The sequence below is a fragment of the Salmo trutta genome, chromosome 38 (assembly GCF_901001165.1).
Source record: "Salmo trutta chromosome 38, fSalTru1.1, whole genome shotgun sequence".
NCBI lineage: Eukaryota > Metazoa > Chordata > Actinopteri > Salmoniformes > Salmonidae > Salmo > Salmo trutta.
In genome coordinates, this window is record NC_042994.1 from 29723658 (window position 1) to 29739448 (window position 15791).

Consider the following 15791-nt stretch of genomic DNA (forward strand, 5'->3'; position numbering starts at 1 on the left):
AGATTCCAGATAACTTGATTATTTCCTCCTTATTCTTGAAATCCTCCAACCAGGAAAAAAAATTATATATATATGAATTTTGGGACAGTTACAAGAATTTTGCAACCCTAGTCTAGTCTGAATAACGTCTTACTGTACCTGTCAACACTGGCACAGACTCTTGTTGCTGAGAGAGATAAAAAAAAAAGAAAACAGGACGTTTGATATTCCATTAAATGTGCAGTTCTGGGATAAAGATTAGGGTAGGGTACCGTATCAAGGTGTTGTTTACTAAACTTAATTTACCATTGTGCGATGACACTGGACACTGGAAAACAAGAGATACAAAATAATCATTAAGGAAAGTCTCTTAGACGAGTCACACGGTTGTCCATTCCCCCTATTGTAAGTTCAGGGTAATATAAGAAGCATAAAGAACAATGTTCTTTCACAATCTTGAAACATTTTAATGAGACATGAACTGACTTACCTGTTGGTTAACTGGTACCAGAGCACAATCTGTTCACATGAAAACAAAATACATAGAGATTAAATTGAGTAAAAAAATAAAACAAATTATATCTGGAATCTGATTCGAGAAAAAGACAGTGCACCTGACTCACCCATTGGTGCAGATTCTGTGAGGTCATAAACACTGGCCCAGATGATTGGCTCCATCTCTTGAGGCAATGCTGACATGGCTTGGTACAGCCTCACAAAACTGTGCAAAGCCAATACAAAGACAATGTAATTTAAAAGATTCGTCTATTTAATCTTTTTACATGAATATAGAGAAAATGTATGTAATCACTAGATCTGCATATCATGGATCGCCTAATCAACCTATTGTCTAAAGTTTGACTTACATGGTCTGGTAAACTGGGCAGCCGACTGGAGTCTGGGGAGAGGATAGAAGTTAACATAGAAGTTAAGGATAGAAGTTAACATCACCATATTGAGGCAAGACAGTAATGTTTTTTCAGTTAACTCAAAGACAGCATTACTAATAATCTTTGGGATCATTACCACCACAGACAGCCTGGAGAGGTGGTACAAGAACTCAGGGAGTTTCCTCTCCTTTGGTGACTTAGACAGGTAGTCAAACACTGTGTTGATGATGACATCTTTCCCTGGAAGACCAGGAAGAGGCAACACCACCAGCTCTGCAGTCTGCTTTGGAGAGAGAACCTCCAGGACTGACAACTGGAAGGAGACAGGTGGAAAGAGAGAGATTGTAATGTTCAAAACGCATCCTCCAACATCAAAAATTGACATATTAACCTGGGTGAACTGATGTGTGAAAACATTACTGATGTACAGACTTAACTAGAATGCTTTACAACCCATTTATTGTGTCATTAATAAAATATATGTATGTATAAACAAAGTGGCGTAGTCGGCAGAAAGTGAGACGTACAGGAGAGAAGTCTGTGTTGAGTTTCAACAGGTCGCTGAGGGACAGCAGGACTGAAAACCGCCCCAAGTTCTTCTGCAGCCAGTCCACACTGCTGTTAGAGTTGGACACACAGCCAGAGTCTGGAGGGAGGAGACCAATGGGTTAAGGTCAAAGATTAAATGAAGTTGAGGAACAGTTTGCTGCTTTTACTCTAGTTGCTATGGTCCAAACCTGAGGAGTTTTTGGTCAGGAAGGGCTGGATGAAGTATTTGACCACCAGCTCTTGTCTCATCTGGTCCATTTGGTCAAATTGATTGCTGAACTCCCTCAGTCTGTGAGAAAGGAAATATAAATCATTAAGCCTCTAGGTACGAGGTCCGCGCGGGACCTCTACCGGGAGCATCTTCCTAGAAATGTCGCTCTAGCGTTTGAACAGTTTGACCCGGACTCGATAGAAGGGAAGAGGACGACTGCGACAGAATCTGCTCAGAATGACAGGAGATAATGATGAATTGAAAGCAATAATGACCTTTTCTTCTACACAGAAGTTCATGCACATTTATTGCCTAAAGATCTTTCCTGATGTTTTCCTGACCTTTCCAATAACTTTCTGCTGCATTTCCAACACTTTAAATCACACTTCCTTCTGACTGAAATTTGGCATTACTCAATTTGACATATCATATGTATTATTTAGTGCTTTCATTGAGGTAATGGCAATAAGGTACACTTCTAATGTTTCAACAAATACTTATTTGACATGTGTTTCAGATACCCCTAGATGTTCTTAAATAGAGAATGAAAAAGCTTGATGAAAACGAATGATGTGTTAGGGCAGTAAATATCATTGAGAAAACGCATCATTTCTAGTGGCTTAACCTTCTGGGTGCGACGTCCTTAACGGTGGGTTAACCCCTGACCCCAACCCATGATTGCTCCCCTTGTGTTTGACCTAGAAATATCCAGGAAATTGTATTGGATTCTTCTCAATCAGCAGAACGCACCAATATCCGCTACTAATTGCTGGGACAAACAGAGTCCCCTCTCGAGGGGTATTTTCAAGACGACATGGTATATAAAATATTCTTTGAGCATGGTGTTTGCAACGCCAGCATGGTGTGTACAACGCCAGGGTGGTGGGTTCGATTCCCACGGGGGGCCAGTACAAAAAAAAATGCATGAAATGTATCTAATGTATGTATTCACTACTGTAAGTCGCTCTGGATAAGAGCGTCTGCTAAATGACTAACATGTAACATGTAAACATATACCACTGTCAAATTATGTATAGCTCATGAGGACCTAAATTATGAGGACCTAGTGTTACGAGGCGGTTATAAAACATACATCTGTTGATATGTGTCACAGCTTAGGTTCTTGGTGCTGAGGCAGTGCAGAAACCCTCCTGATGCAGACGGCAGGAACAGTCTCAGACGCCCAGAGAACCACTTCCTGATGACATCACTGTCTCTCAGCTGATCCTCAGTCAGCCTGTTGACCCGGATCTCTCCAATCACATCCAGTGCCTGGGATACTGCAGGGCCAATCACAGGTTTGGACTGGGGAGGAAGAGATGTGATTGGTCATTCAGAAAAATAACAACACACTGCAACCTTGCCCTTGATCAGCAGAGTGAAGGAAGGTTGATTTATATTCTCACCATATTGGAGAACATGTCCAGAGCTTGGTCTAAGACAGAGGTCAGTTTGGTGAGGAGAACCTTCCAGGTCTCTTTAGAGTGAGAAGAGTTGCCAGGCAGTTTACATTTCAGAAGAGACACCAGGTGTTCTGCAGTGAAGTTTGTCAGCTTTGAGAGAGAAGAGCAGATGACATGGAGTCAATGAATGAATACATGTAGAGGATGTTCTCTACCTTGGTATCTCTACAGCATCTCTTTGTCTCTCATACACTAGAATCACGGCCATAGTGGAAAAATCTCACCGATGCACAGGCATACTCCTCCAGGGAAAAGTTACAGGGCACGTTCGCTGTATTTGATGTCGCCAAATAACTTTGTAGTGAATCACTGTAGAAGTATCAAATAGAACAAACGGTCATATCACTGATAACCATAAGAGGCTACTAAATGGATTAAGACCAGGTAGATCTTAGATACAGGTGATAAACTTGTTACCTGGCATTTCCTTCACAGACTCTGCTATCTGCAAATGACCAGGAGAAAAAGAGAAATACATGTTTAGTTTTAGACTCTCATGCAGCAATATATACGGTACAGTAGGTATCAAATCTGTTGTTGCTGTCAGAGAAAACACTTACCGTTCGCTGGTGTTATTGGACACTGAAAAAGACAGAAGATATTATATTACAAAGGTATCAATAATAATGGGCCATTTCATTACAATATTCAATTACAGTAGTTACATTGCTTCATTACAATAGTCAATTACAGTAGTTACATTACTTCATTACAGTAGTCAATTACAGTAGTTACATTACTTCACTTGTCGTCAATTAGTGTAGTTACATTGCTTCATTACAATAGTCAATTACAGTAGTTACATTACTTCATTACAATAGTCAATTGCAGTAGTTACATTACTTCATTGCAGTAGTCAATGAAATATATAATAATAAAAAAGAGATGCATTCTCACCTTCATATTCATCGGCAAGCAATCTGTCAACAAAAGTTAGAAAACGCATTGAAAAATAGTCAGTTGATATATTGTTTTAATAATCTTATTCATGTTAAAATAGTCAACGTGGTTAATGAAGGACGACTGACCTGCTGGAGCGGTCTGCATCAGGTTGTCTATAATGGCCTGAATGACTGGTTCCATCTCTGGAGGTACAGACGGTAAGGCCTGGTACAGACGCTCAAAGCTGAGACAGACACAGACAACAGATATGTCAAAGTGTAGTAGTGATTTGTGGTTTTACAAGATCATGAAGATAAATTATCTCTTCATTGTTTGTCTTCTGTTGAATCCACTTACATGGTCTTAAAGCTATCGCATGGTAGCATCATCTGAAAAGGACATCAAAGGTCTTCATCAATATAACAACAAGATAAAGCATCAATATCAGTTCAGGTACAAGTTAAAACTTTTGTTTACTAATGCACAAAGTGCTACCTCTTCAGAGAGCCTGATGAGGTAGTACAAGAACTCAGGGAGTTTCCTCTCCTTTGGTGACTTAGACAGGTAGTCAAACACTGTGTTGATGATGACAGCTTTCCCTGGAAGACCAGGAAGAGGCAACACCACCAGTTCTGCTGTCTGCTTTGGAGAGAGAACCTCCAGGGCTGACAACTGGAAGAGAGGAGACAAGAAGGTTATCAATACTTGATGAGGACAAATATTGATGTATAATCATTGTGGCGTAGTCGGCAGAAAAATGAGACGTACAGGAGAGAAGTCTGTGTTGAATTCTAGCAGGTCCCTGAGGGACACAAGAACTGAGAATGGCCCCAAGTTCTTCTGCAGCCAGTCCACACTGCTGTTAGAGTTGGACACACAGCCAGAGTCTGGAGGGAGGAGACCAATTGGTTAAGGTCAAAGATTAAATGAAGTTGAGGAACAGTTTGCTGCTTTTACTCTAGTTGCTATCTTCCAAACCTGAGGAGTTTTTGGTCAGGAAGGGCTGGATGAAGTATTTGACCACCAGCTCTTGTCTCATCTGGTCCATTTGGTCAAATTGATTGCTGAACTCCTTCAGTCTGTGAGAAAGGAAAGAGAACATACTATCAGCTTGATATGAATCACATTAACCCTTTACGGCAGTGGGCTTTATCAGGGTCATAGAGTGTTTCTTGGTGGTCTTAAAGAAATCTACTTTGAAACAGAAGTATTCCCCTCACACACGGTTATGGACTTTTTTTAAAAGTACTATGTCAGATATAGAGTTGAAATGTTTTACATTTTGATGTTTCACCCCAATATTACAGTTTATATTAATCACAGAAAACTGAAATGTAACGAAACATTTTGACATAAAAAACACTGCATTTTCTGCAATTTTTCTTTCTCTCATCAAATGAGTCCAATAGAGTGCTATTTGGTCCTTTGACTGCAGGTAGGGGCTACATGTTATGCATTAATATCAATCTATTAAGGGATACTTCAGGATTTTGGCAATGAGGCCCTGTATCTACTTTCCCAGAGTCAGATGAACTTGTGGACACCATTTTTATGTCTCTGTGTCCGGTATGAAAGAAGTTAGACGTAGTTTCGCCAGCCAATGCTAACTAGAGTTAGCGCCATGACTGGACGTCTATGGGTATCTGCATAAACTTCCAGTCATTGATGCTAATGCTAGTTAGCAATTGCCTTAGCAGTAGTCAGCAACTTCCTTCAAACTGCACGCAGAGACATAAAGATGGTATCCAAGAGTTCATCTGACTCTGGAGAAGTAGTTAAATGGTTTCCCAAAGTATCCCTTTAACCATACATACATCTGTTGATACGTGTCACAGCTGAGGTTCTTGGTGCTGAGGCAGTGCAGAAACCCTCCTGATGCAGAAGGCAGGAACAGTCTCAGACGCCCAGAGAACCACTTCCTGATGACATCACTGTCTCTCAGCTGATCCTCAGTCAGCCTGTTGACCCGGATCTCTCCAATCACATCTAGCACCTGGGATAGTGCTGGGCCAATGACAGGTTTGGACTGGGGAGGAAGAGATCGGTCATTCAATAACAGAACAACAGGGCCACGTTCAGTTGCAAAACGCTCTCGAACGTTGCATATAGACAACCATGAATAGATCCTCCGTGATTCCTACATAGCATATTCCTATGTGAACTTTCCAAAACGTTGCGTCCTGCTGAACGCGCCTCACACATTTAAGGAACGTTGATCTACTGTATATTCTCACCATATTGGAGAACATGTCCAGAGCTTGGTCTAAGACAGAGGTCAGTTTGGTGAGGAGAACCTTCCAGGTCTCTTTAGAGTGAGAGGAGTTGCCAGGCAGTTTACATTTCAGAAGAGACACCAGGTGTTCTGCAGGGAAGTCTTTCAGCTTCGAGAGAGAAGAACAGATGTTGTGGAGTCAATGAATGAATACATGTAGAAGTTTTCTCTGCCTTGGTATTTCCATGTCTTTGTCTCTCATGCGTTAGAATCACGGCAAAGAATCTCACCGATGCACAGACATACTCCTCACATTATTAATTACTTAACAAACCAGATCAGCACAATGATATCTATTGGTCCAAGATGAAATATTTGTTTTTACTTTAGAAGCAACTAATTACCTGTGAACAAGCATACTGTTCCAAGCTGAATTTGCATAGAACTTCTGTCATATTCCCCATGTGCAGGTGGTGTTGTAGTGGATAGCTGTGGAGAATTTAAAAGACAGAATTAGCAGAGGTATGTACTAGGGTTGAATGGCGGGAACCCAGTTACAGAGATTTACCGCCCAAAACCCCTCCATTTTCCCAGGATAAATAACTGCGAGAAACCGGTAAATTATAATAAATTATTTAGAGTTTATTAACAGCATGGTGTGAAATGGAACTGTTAAATTATATGTGATGTCTAAATAGAGCTTCTCTACGGCCTCTGCATGATGAATCATCAACGCTCAGGGTGGGGACAAACGGCCCGTCTCAGGGCGGGGACAGACGGCCCGTCTCAGGGCGGGGACAGACGGCCCGTCTCAGGGCGGGGACAGACGGCCCGTCTCAGGGCGGGGACAGACGGCCCGTCTCAGGGCGGGGACAGACGGCCCGTCTCAGGGCGGGGACAGACGGCCCGTCTCAGGGCGGGGACAGACGGCCCGTCTCAGGGCGGGGACAGACGGCCCGTCTCAGGGCGGGGACAGACGGCCCGTCTCAGGGCGGGGACAGACGGCCCGTCTCAGGGCGGGGACAGACGGCCCGTCTCAGGGCGGGGACAGACGGCCCGTCTCAGGGCGGGGACAGACGGCCCGTCTCAGGGCGGGGACAGACGGCCCGTCTCAGGGCGTGGACAGACGGCCCGTCTCAGGGCGGGGACAGACGGCCCGTCTCAGGGCGGGGACAGACGGCCCGTCTCAGGGCGGGGACAGACGGCCCGTCTCAGGGCGGGGACAGACGGCCCGTCTCAGGGCGGGGACAGACGGCCCGTCTCAGGGCGGGGACAGACGGCCCGTCTCAGGGCGGGGACAGAAGGCCCGTCTCAGGGCGGGGGACAGACGGCCCGTCTCAGGGCGGGGACAGACGGCCCGTCTCAGGGCGGGGACAGACGGCCCGTCTCAGGGCGGGGACAGACGGCCCGTCTCAGGGCGGGGACAGACGGCCCGTCTCAGGGCGGGGACAGACGGCCCGTCTCAGGGCGGGGACAGACGGCCCGTCTCAGGGCGGGGACAGACGGCCCGTCTCAGGGTGGAGGGACAGACGGCCCGTCTCAGGAGGGGGACAGACGGCCCGTCTCAGGGTGGGGGACAGACGGCCCGTCTCAGGGTGGGGGACAGACGGCCCGTCTCAGGGGGGGGGGACAGACGGCCCGTCTCAGGGTGGAGGGACAGACGGCCCGTCTCAGGGTGGGGGACAGACGGACCGTCTCAGGGCGGGGACTGACGGCCCGTCTCAGGGTGGGGACAGACGGCCCGTCTCAGGGTGGGGACAGACGGCCCGTCTCAGGGTGGGGACAGACGGGGCCCGTCTCAGGGTGGGGACAGACGGCCCGTCTCAGGGTGGGGACAGACGGGGCCCGTCTCAGGGTGGGGACAGACGTGTAGATCTATCATCTCATCATGGTAGATTTTTTTCTTGTGACAGGTAGGCCTGTATTTGCTGAGGCACCTCCAATGCTACAGTAATATAAAGACTGAATAAGCGTCTAGTTTACCCATCTGGCTTTCAGGGTCACCTTGTTTTTTAATTTACCCATCTCTATCTGGCTTTCAGGGTCACCTTGTTTTTTAATTTACCCATCTCTATCTGGCTTTCAGGGTCACCTTGTTTTTTAATTTACCCATCTCTATCTGGCTTTCAGGGTCACCTTGTTTTTTAATTTACCCATCTCTATCTGGCTTTCAGGGTCACCTTGTTTTTTAATCTACCCATCTCTATCTGGCTTTCAGGGTCACCTTGTTTTTTAATTTACCCATCTCTATCTGGCTTTCAGGGTCACCTTGTTTTTTAATCTACCCATCTCTATCTGGCTTTCAGGGTCACCTTGTTTTTTAATTGTAAAGATTTATTTTGTTTGTGGCTGCAGAGTTTAAAACTGCCTATCACTCGAATATCGTTGCTTTAAATCTGTGCACGCGCAACCACTCTCTCGCAGTATTTCTCTCTCTCCATCGACTCCATTCAAATTGCATCCAAAATAGATCATCCTGTCTAGATTGATATATCGCCCAATATATAGATGTCCTACCCTACCTCTTTCAGGTAATAAATATAATGCAGTATTAGCCTTATTTAGATAACTAATGATGAGTTATGCATAATAAGCTTCTAATTTATAGCCTCTGTCTCTTGCTCAATACGCAAGCACCTGTGCCTCGCCGGCCTCTCCTTAAAAAACGCTGCTTAACTCTTGGAGCCTTCTTGGAGTTTCTTATACCAATAGACTATTCTAAGAGGGACGCAAGCCTCTTGTTTGCTGAACGTTAAATTGAGCAGACAATTGAACTCACGGGTAGTTTGAAAGAAGAGGAACGCGCAATGGCGGTAGGCTAGAGCAGTTATTAATTCAGAGCCATAACCATTCAATCTTCGTGAAGAGAAGTGAAAGCCTTCTGCATCTAATTCTAGTCCTATATTATTCCAAGAATGTCATTAGAATGATGACGATAAGGACAACAAAACTTATTTCACTTAACAGTTGAAAGTGAGGAAGGAATGAAGCAACAATAGAGAGAGAAAGAGGAGGTAGGCTAATAACATTAAGGGAAATATTACAAAAGGTGTTTATGTGTCAGCCTACTGATTATACAAATAGGCCCAATTATATTTCAACATTAAAATAAAATTCACTAGTCTATACTTGTAACTTTTTAGGCCGCATGTGCTGCACCAGAATCGCATGTTCTCTTCTGCTTTATCATGGTTTGAACGATGTGCGTAATTCAAGTCCGTATAATACAATACAGTACAGTAATACAGTTCACACTCAAATAGTCTACTGGAGCTAGTTTCATTTATTTAGCCAACAGAGCATATAGCTAGCTACATCTATGGGCTTTTATGTTTTTCTGTCGTGCGTAATTTGAAGTAGTCTATATCATATAGGCTATATATTGGATAATGGCACAATCATTTTGACTTTTTGGGGCTCATTAAATGTCGTTAATGTAGGGCTCATAAAATGTATTTAATATATATCAGGCTCAGGTAGCATCAACTTTACATTTTCATTCTGATCAAAGCTCTAATAAAAATCCAGACATATTTATACGCTTTATAATGCTTTTGAATGACACTTCTGGTTTTGGCAGGAAATACCGGGTCCCCCGGGAGAAAAGTGATTTATTCTCAGGATGGAACGTTTGTAAAATACCGCAAAATATTAAACCCTAGTATGTACAGTAGCCGACTAGCTATAATGTTAGCTAAGCATTAGCACACCTAGCATTAGCACGTTAGCACTAGAACAACAGCACCTAGCATAAATGTAATGTGATGTATGTATGTACCTGTTGACTCCAGCACAGACTCTGGTATCTGTTGATGGTCACAAATGAAAGAGATTAGTATGTTTCTTGTAATTTATTTGTTTCAGACAAATGTACAGTATATCTGTATCTTATTACTCGATAGCACTGTTAAATACAGATATGTAAATATATGCAAATAAAACTTACAATTAAATGGTGTTGATGGGCACTGAAAATTAAACAGTTATTTAAATTACAATTGTGATGTTTTGAAATTACAATATTAATCTTTTCCTAACATATTTCAATGTATTCAATATATTTTCTGCTTACCTGTTCATCCAATCCACAACCTGACCAAATAAACAAACACATGTGGTAAACAACAGGGTATGATGGGAAATATTTGTGAGGATTTATTTAGATCATAAACAACATGAAGGATTGATGAAAAGATTAGAAGTGTGAATGACCTGCTGGAGCGGTCTGCATCAGGTTGTCTATGTTGGCCCAGACGACTGGCTCCATCTCTGGAGGTACAGACGATAAGGCCTGGTACAGACGCTCAAAGCTGAGACAGACACAACAAGGAAGTTAACATAATAAACCACTGCATTTCACAGAACAGAGGTTCAACATTGCTTGTGTTTCAAAGAGCCAGAGCTTCAGTTCTCCCATTTAGTCTAACTTACATGATTTTGTACGATTTGCAGGGCATTGTTATCTGAAACAAAACATTATGAAAGAGTTAATTTATAATGGTGAAAAGGTGTTTTCAGGTTGTCGTATCCTGCCTCAAAATGTTGGGTCGCATTGTTAGGCTAGCTCATTGTTGACCAGTAGAGCTGTGTTACCTCCGCAGACAGCCTTATGAGGTGGTACAGGAACTCAGGGAGTTTCCTCTCCTTTGGTGACTCAGTCAGGTAGTCAAACACTGTGTTGATGATGACAGCTTTCCCTGGAAGACCAGGAAGAGGCAACACCACCAGCTCTGCAGTCTGCTTTGGAGAGAGAACCTCCAGGGCTGACAACTGGAAGGAAAGAGACACGAAGGTTATTAAACATTAGATTCAGTTTCTCTATCAAATGTTAGAAACATAACAATTGCTGATATGGTGACTCAATATAATCACTGAATACATAATAATCCAAATATCTATGTACTGTATAATCATGGACCGCATAGTGAAGGAAAAGCAGCCAACAAGTGCTCAGCCTATGTGGGAACTCCTTCAAGACTGTTGGAAAAGCATTCCAGGTGAAGCTGGTTGAGAGAATGCCAAGAGTGTGCAAAGATGTCATGTCATCAAGGCAAAGGGTGGCTATATAAAATATATTTGGATTTGTTTAACACTTTTTATGGTTACTACATGATTCCATATGTGTTATTTCATAGTTTTGATTTCTTCACTATTATTCTACAATGTAGAAAATTGTAAAAATAAAGAAAAACCCTTGAATGCGTAGGTGTGTCCAAAATGTTGACCAGTAGTGTATATACAGTATAAACATGGTGGTGCAGTCAGCCGACATTGAAACATACATGACTCTCATACTTACAGCAGAGAAATTACCATTTAGATCATAGAAATCCCTCAGAGGAGCGAATGCAGAGAATCCACCAAAGTTCTTGATCAGCCAGTCTGCACTGCTACTGGCTGAAGAGATGCACTGTGGGTCTGAAGATTGAAACAGTGAAGGGATATCAGTATATCAGAGGCCATTTGCGGGTTATAATGATTTCTCTTTCATTTAATAGTAATAATCAATATGCTGTGGGACTGCGACTGCTGAAGATCACATGACAAGAGTCTGAAGCTTGCCACCATAGAGTTGTATAGAGATCGCAACGTTGTATCTATGAGCGCACGGGCAGCGCCATTGAGGCCATCTCCATTTTGAAGTAGTCCATTTTTTCTTCTATTACTTCTATGTGTGGGTAAACAAACTGAAAGGGTTTATACTTTATTTTTTATCTAACCCTTATTTTACCAGGTAAAGTTGTCTGAGAACACATTCAGATTTACAGTAACAACCTGGGGAATAGTTACAGGGGAGAGGAAGGGGGGATGAATGAACCAATTGGAATCTGGGGATGATTAGGTGGCCATGATGGTATGAGGGCCAGATTGGGAATTTAGCCAGGACACTGGGGTTAACACCCCTACTCTATGATAAGTGCCATGGGATCTTTAATGACCTCAGAGAGTCAGGACACCCGTTTAACGTCCCATCCGAAAGACGGCACCCTACACAGGGCAATGTCCCCAAACACTGCCCTGGGGCATTGGGATATTTTTTAGACCAGAGGAAAGAGTATATTAGCCATATACCACAAACCCCCGAGATGCCTTATTGCTATTATAAACTGGTTACCAACGTAATTAGAGTAGTAAAAATAAACGGTTTTGCCTGGAGAACTAATCAATCAGAACTCTTACCTGAGGAGTTGTGATTCAACAGGAAGGGCAACAGGAATTGTTTGTAGATCATGTGACCATGCATTTCATACATCTGCTCGTCCTCCTGGTCCATCAGCTTCATTTGTTCACTCAGCTCCCCCACACTGTGGAACCATAGATATATTATTATTAGTGTTAGGTTAGGTTAGGTTAGACATTTACATTTACGTCATTTAGCAGACGCTCTTATCCAGAGCGACTTACAAATTGGTGCATTCACCTTATGATATCCAGTGGAACAACCACTTTACAATAGTAGTTAGGTTAGGTTTAGTGTTACTCACAAGGCTTGGTAGATGTATTAGTGTTAGATTAGGTTAGGTTTAGTGTTACTCACAAGGCTTGGTAGATGTATTAGTGTTAGGTTAGGTTAGGTTCAGTGTTACTCACAAGGCTTGGTAGATGTATTAGTGTTAGGTTAGGTTAGGTTCAGTGTTACTCACAAGGCTTGGTAGATGTATTAGTGTTAGGTTAGGTTAGGTTTAGTGTTACTCACAAGGCTTGGTAGATGTATTAGTGTTAGGTTAGGTTAGGTTCAGTGTTACTCACAAGGCTTGGTAGATGTATTAGTGTTAGGTTAGGTTAGGTTTAGTGTTACTCACAGGGCTTGGTAGACGGGGCAGGTGAAGTTCTTGGTGCTGAGGCAGGAGAGAAGGCTGGGAGGGACGGAGGGAAGCAGGGGCTTCAGTTTGATCTGGAACCAGAGCCTGATGAAGTCTGGGTCGTTGAGATTCTCCTGGGTCAGAGCCGGGGAGTCTGCCTGGCCAAACACCTCCTGGAAGTGGTGCGCCACCTCACTGAAGTTCTGTATGGGGAAGGTAAAATCTTAAACACTGTCTAATTCATTTTGTGACATCAGCAGCATAACTCTACAGTGTACATATTATGGTAAATGACCATTTAAGTTATAATTAATTTGATTAATTGATCTAATGTCCAAATAAGTCCCCTAATGATTGGTTGAGGCTTACCGCGGTGGAGAACTTCTGGACCAATGAGTTGAGCCGCCCAGTCAGCTCCACGACCAGACGCATAATAGTCTCCTCGGACATCGTCAAGTTGCTTCGGGCAACACAGTGTAGGACGCGCGCCACTTTCTCCACAGCATTGGTCAACTAGAGCAAGAGAGAGGGACAGATAGAAAGATTATATTGTTCTCATAACTATTATTTGTTGTAATTGCTGTTAATATTATTACCGCTATTAACGTTATCCTTATTATTCCATTATTAATGTCTTATTTGACCATTGTTGATAGATTAGATAGATGATTAGATGAGTTTATTAGTCACATAGACAGGGTAGCAGATGCAATCGCAGGGTACAGTGAAATTCTTATGCTCCGAGCTCCAACAGTGCAGCTAAAAAAAAAATTCCCTTTGACAATGTAAGTGTTTTTCACTTTTCCATGTCAACAAAGTATATTGAATTGAATTTTTGTTTTGAATTTAACTGAAAGAGATCACGCGAGAACGAGATGTTGAGAGGTTGTCATGACATGCAGTCACCAGTAGGTGTCTCTGTACTCCTCTAATTCTACCTATATCAGTCAGAGGCCTACTATTATCGAAGCGAGAGAATCCTCGGTATAAAACACAGGCCGTTGAACTTATATAACAGCTATCTCCATAGCAGCTATCTCCATAGCAGCTATCTCCATGCCGTGTTCCAGCATGATTTTTATTTATTTATTTTTATTTAACTAGGCAAGTCAGTTAAGAACAAAATCTTATTTACAATGATTACATTTCAGACCCATGCCAGATCTCACAACGCCTGGATAGGTGTTTAATGTATCAGCTAACCCCATCATATGATATAGTCATGCGATGCCCAACTGCTCTGTTGATGACACGGCACGCAACCATAGGTTGATGCAAGCAAATCACAACCTGCCGTGGTCGGGAGTCCAATAGGGCGGCGCACATTTGGCCCAGCGTCGTCTGGGTTTGGCCGAGGTAGACCGTCATTGTAAATAAGAATTTGTTCTTAACTGATTTTCCTAGTTAAATAAAAGGTTCAATAAAACATGAAATAAAAAAAGATGCGATGCAACGCCTGCAAAGTAGTCGGCCTGGAAAGCAACTGATGTGAACTACAGACGGCTGTAGCTACTCACCCCACATGACCTCTCCTCTAGGGTGATGCTACATACGTCAAGGGGCATAGTGTCATGATATATAGACGGCTGTAGCTACTCACCCCACATGACCTCTCCTCTAGGGTGATGCTACATACGTCAAGGGGCATAGTGTCATGATATATAGACGGCTGTAGCTACTCACCCCACATGACCTCTCCTCTAGGGTGATGCTACATACGTCAAGGGGCATAGTGTCATGATATATAGACGGCTGTAGCTACTCACCCCACATGACCTCTCCTCTAGGGTGATGCTACATACGTCAAGGGGCATAGTGTCATGATATATAGACGGCTGTAGCTACTCACCCCACATGACCTCTCCTCTAGGGTGATGCTACATACGTCAAGGGGCATAGTGTCATGATATAGATGACCTCTCCTCTAGGGTGATGCTACATACGTCAAGGGGCATAGTGTCATGATATAGATGACCTCTCCTCTAGGGTGATGCTACATACGTCAAGGGGCATAGTGTCATGATATATAGACGGCTGTAGCTACTCACCCCACATGACCTCTCCTCTAGGGTGATGCTACATACGTCAAGGGGCATAGTGTCATGATATAGATGACCTCTCCTCTAGGGTGATGCTACATACGTCAAGGGGCATAGTGTCATGATATATAGACGGCTGTAGCTACTCACCCCACATGACCTCTCCTCTAGGGTGATGCTACATATGTCAAGGGGCATAGTGTCATGATATAGATGACCTCTCCTCTAGGGTGATGCTACATACGTCAAGGGGCATAGTGTCATGATATAGATGACCTCTCCTCTAGGGTGATGCTACATACGTCAAGGGGCATAGTGTCATGATATAGATGACCTCTCCTCTAGGGTGATGCTACATACGTCAAGGGGCATAGTGTCATGATATATAGACGGCTGTAGCTACTCACCCCACATGACCTCTCCTCTAGGGTGATGCTACATATGTCAAGGGGCATAGTGTCATGATATAGATGACCTCTCCTCTAGGGTGATGCTACATATGTCAAGGGGCATAGTGTCATGATATAGATGACCTCTCCTCTAGGGTGATGCTACATACGTCAAGGGGCATAGTGTCATGATATAGATGACCTCTCCTCTAGGGTGATGCTACATATGTCAAGGGGCATAGTGTCATGATATATAGACGGCTGTAGCTACTCACCCCACATGACCTCTCCTCTAGGGTGATGCTACATACGTCAAGGGGCATAGTGTCATGATATAGATGACCTCTCCTCTAGGGTGATGCTACATATGTCAA

The 15791-nt window shown here is 43.3% G+C and overlaps 1 protein-coding gene across 8 annotated transcripts in view; it reads right to left on the bottom strand.

Moving 5' to 3' along the window:
• mslnb (mesothelin b) overlaps positions 1–15791 on the bottom strand; it is a 121004-nt gene that overhangs the window by 66867 nt on the left and 38346 nt on the right. For 2 of the 8 annotated variants that reach the window (XM_029740120.1, XM_029740116.1), the window contains exons 13-44: positions 13359–13502; positions 12990–13192; positions 12367–12491; positions 11486–11604; positions 10780–10956; positions 10618–10649; positions 10399–10496; positions 10259–10278; positions 10133–10154; positions 9965–9992; positions 6591–6675; positions 6209–6355; positions 5789–6000; positions 4953–5053; positions 4743–4861; positions 4470–4646; positions 4332–4363; positions 4121–4218; positions 3990–4012; positions 3653–3674; positions 3510–3537; positions 3317–3401; positions 3036–3182; positions 2723–2934; positions 1607–1707; positions 1397–1515; positions 1006–1182; positions 846–877; positions 603–700; positions 470–498; positions 286–307; positions 139–166 (exon numbers count right to left, since the gene is read on the bottom strand). In XM_029740120.1, coding sequence (XP_029595980.1) covers positions 139–166; positions 286–307; positions 470–498; positions 603–700; positions 846–877; positions 1006–1182; positions 1397–1515; positions 1607–1707; positions 2723–2934; positions 3036–3182; positions 3317–3401; positions 3510–3537; positions 3653–3674; positions 3990–4012; positions 4121–4218; positions 4332–4363; positions 4470–4646; positions 4743–4861; positions 4953–5053; positions 5789–6000; positions 6209–6355; positions 6591–6675; positions 9965–9992; positions 10133–10154; positions 10259–10278; positions 10399–10496; positions 10618–10649; positions 10780–10956; positions 11486–11604; positions 12367–12491; positions 12990–13192; positions 13359–13502 — 3062 coding nt within the window. Of the gene's footprint in view, positions 1–138; positions 167–285; positions 308–469; positions 499–602; positions 701–845; positions 878–1005; positions 1183–1396; positions 1516–1606; positions 1708–2722; positions 2935–3035; positions 3183–3316; positions 3402–3509; positions 3538–3652; positions 3675–3989; positions 4013–4120; positions 4219–4331; positions 4364–4469; positions 4647–4742; positions 4862–4952; positions 5054–5788; positions 6001–6208; positions 6356–6590; positions 6676–9964; positions 9993–10132; positions 10155–10258; positions 10279–10398; positions 10497–10617; positions 10650–10779; positions 10957–11485; positions 11605–12366; positions 12492–12989; positions 13193–13358; positions 13503–14506; positions 15640–15791 lie in introns of those variants that run through there. The other 6 variants (XM_029740122.1, XM_029740121.1, XM_029740123.1 and 3 more) reach the window with 6 other exon arrangements.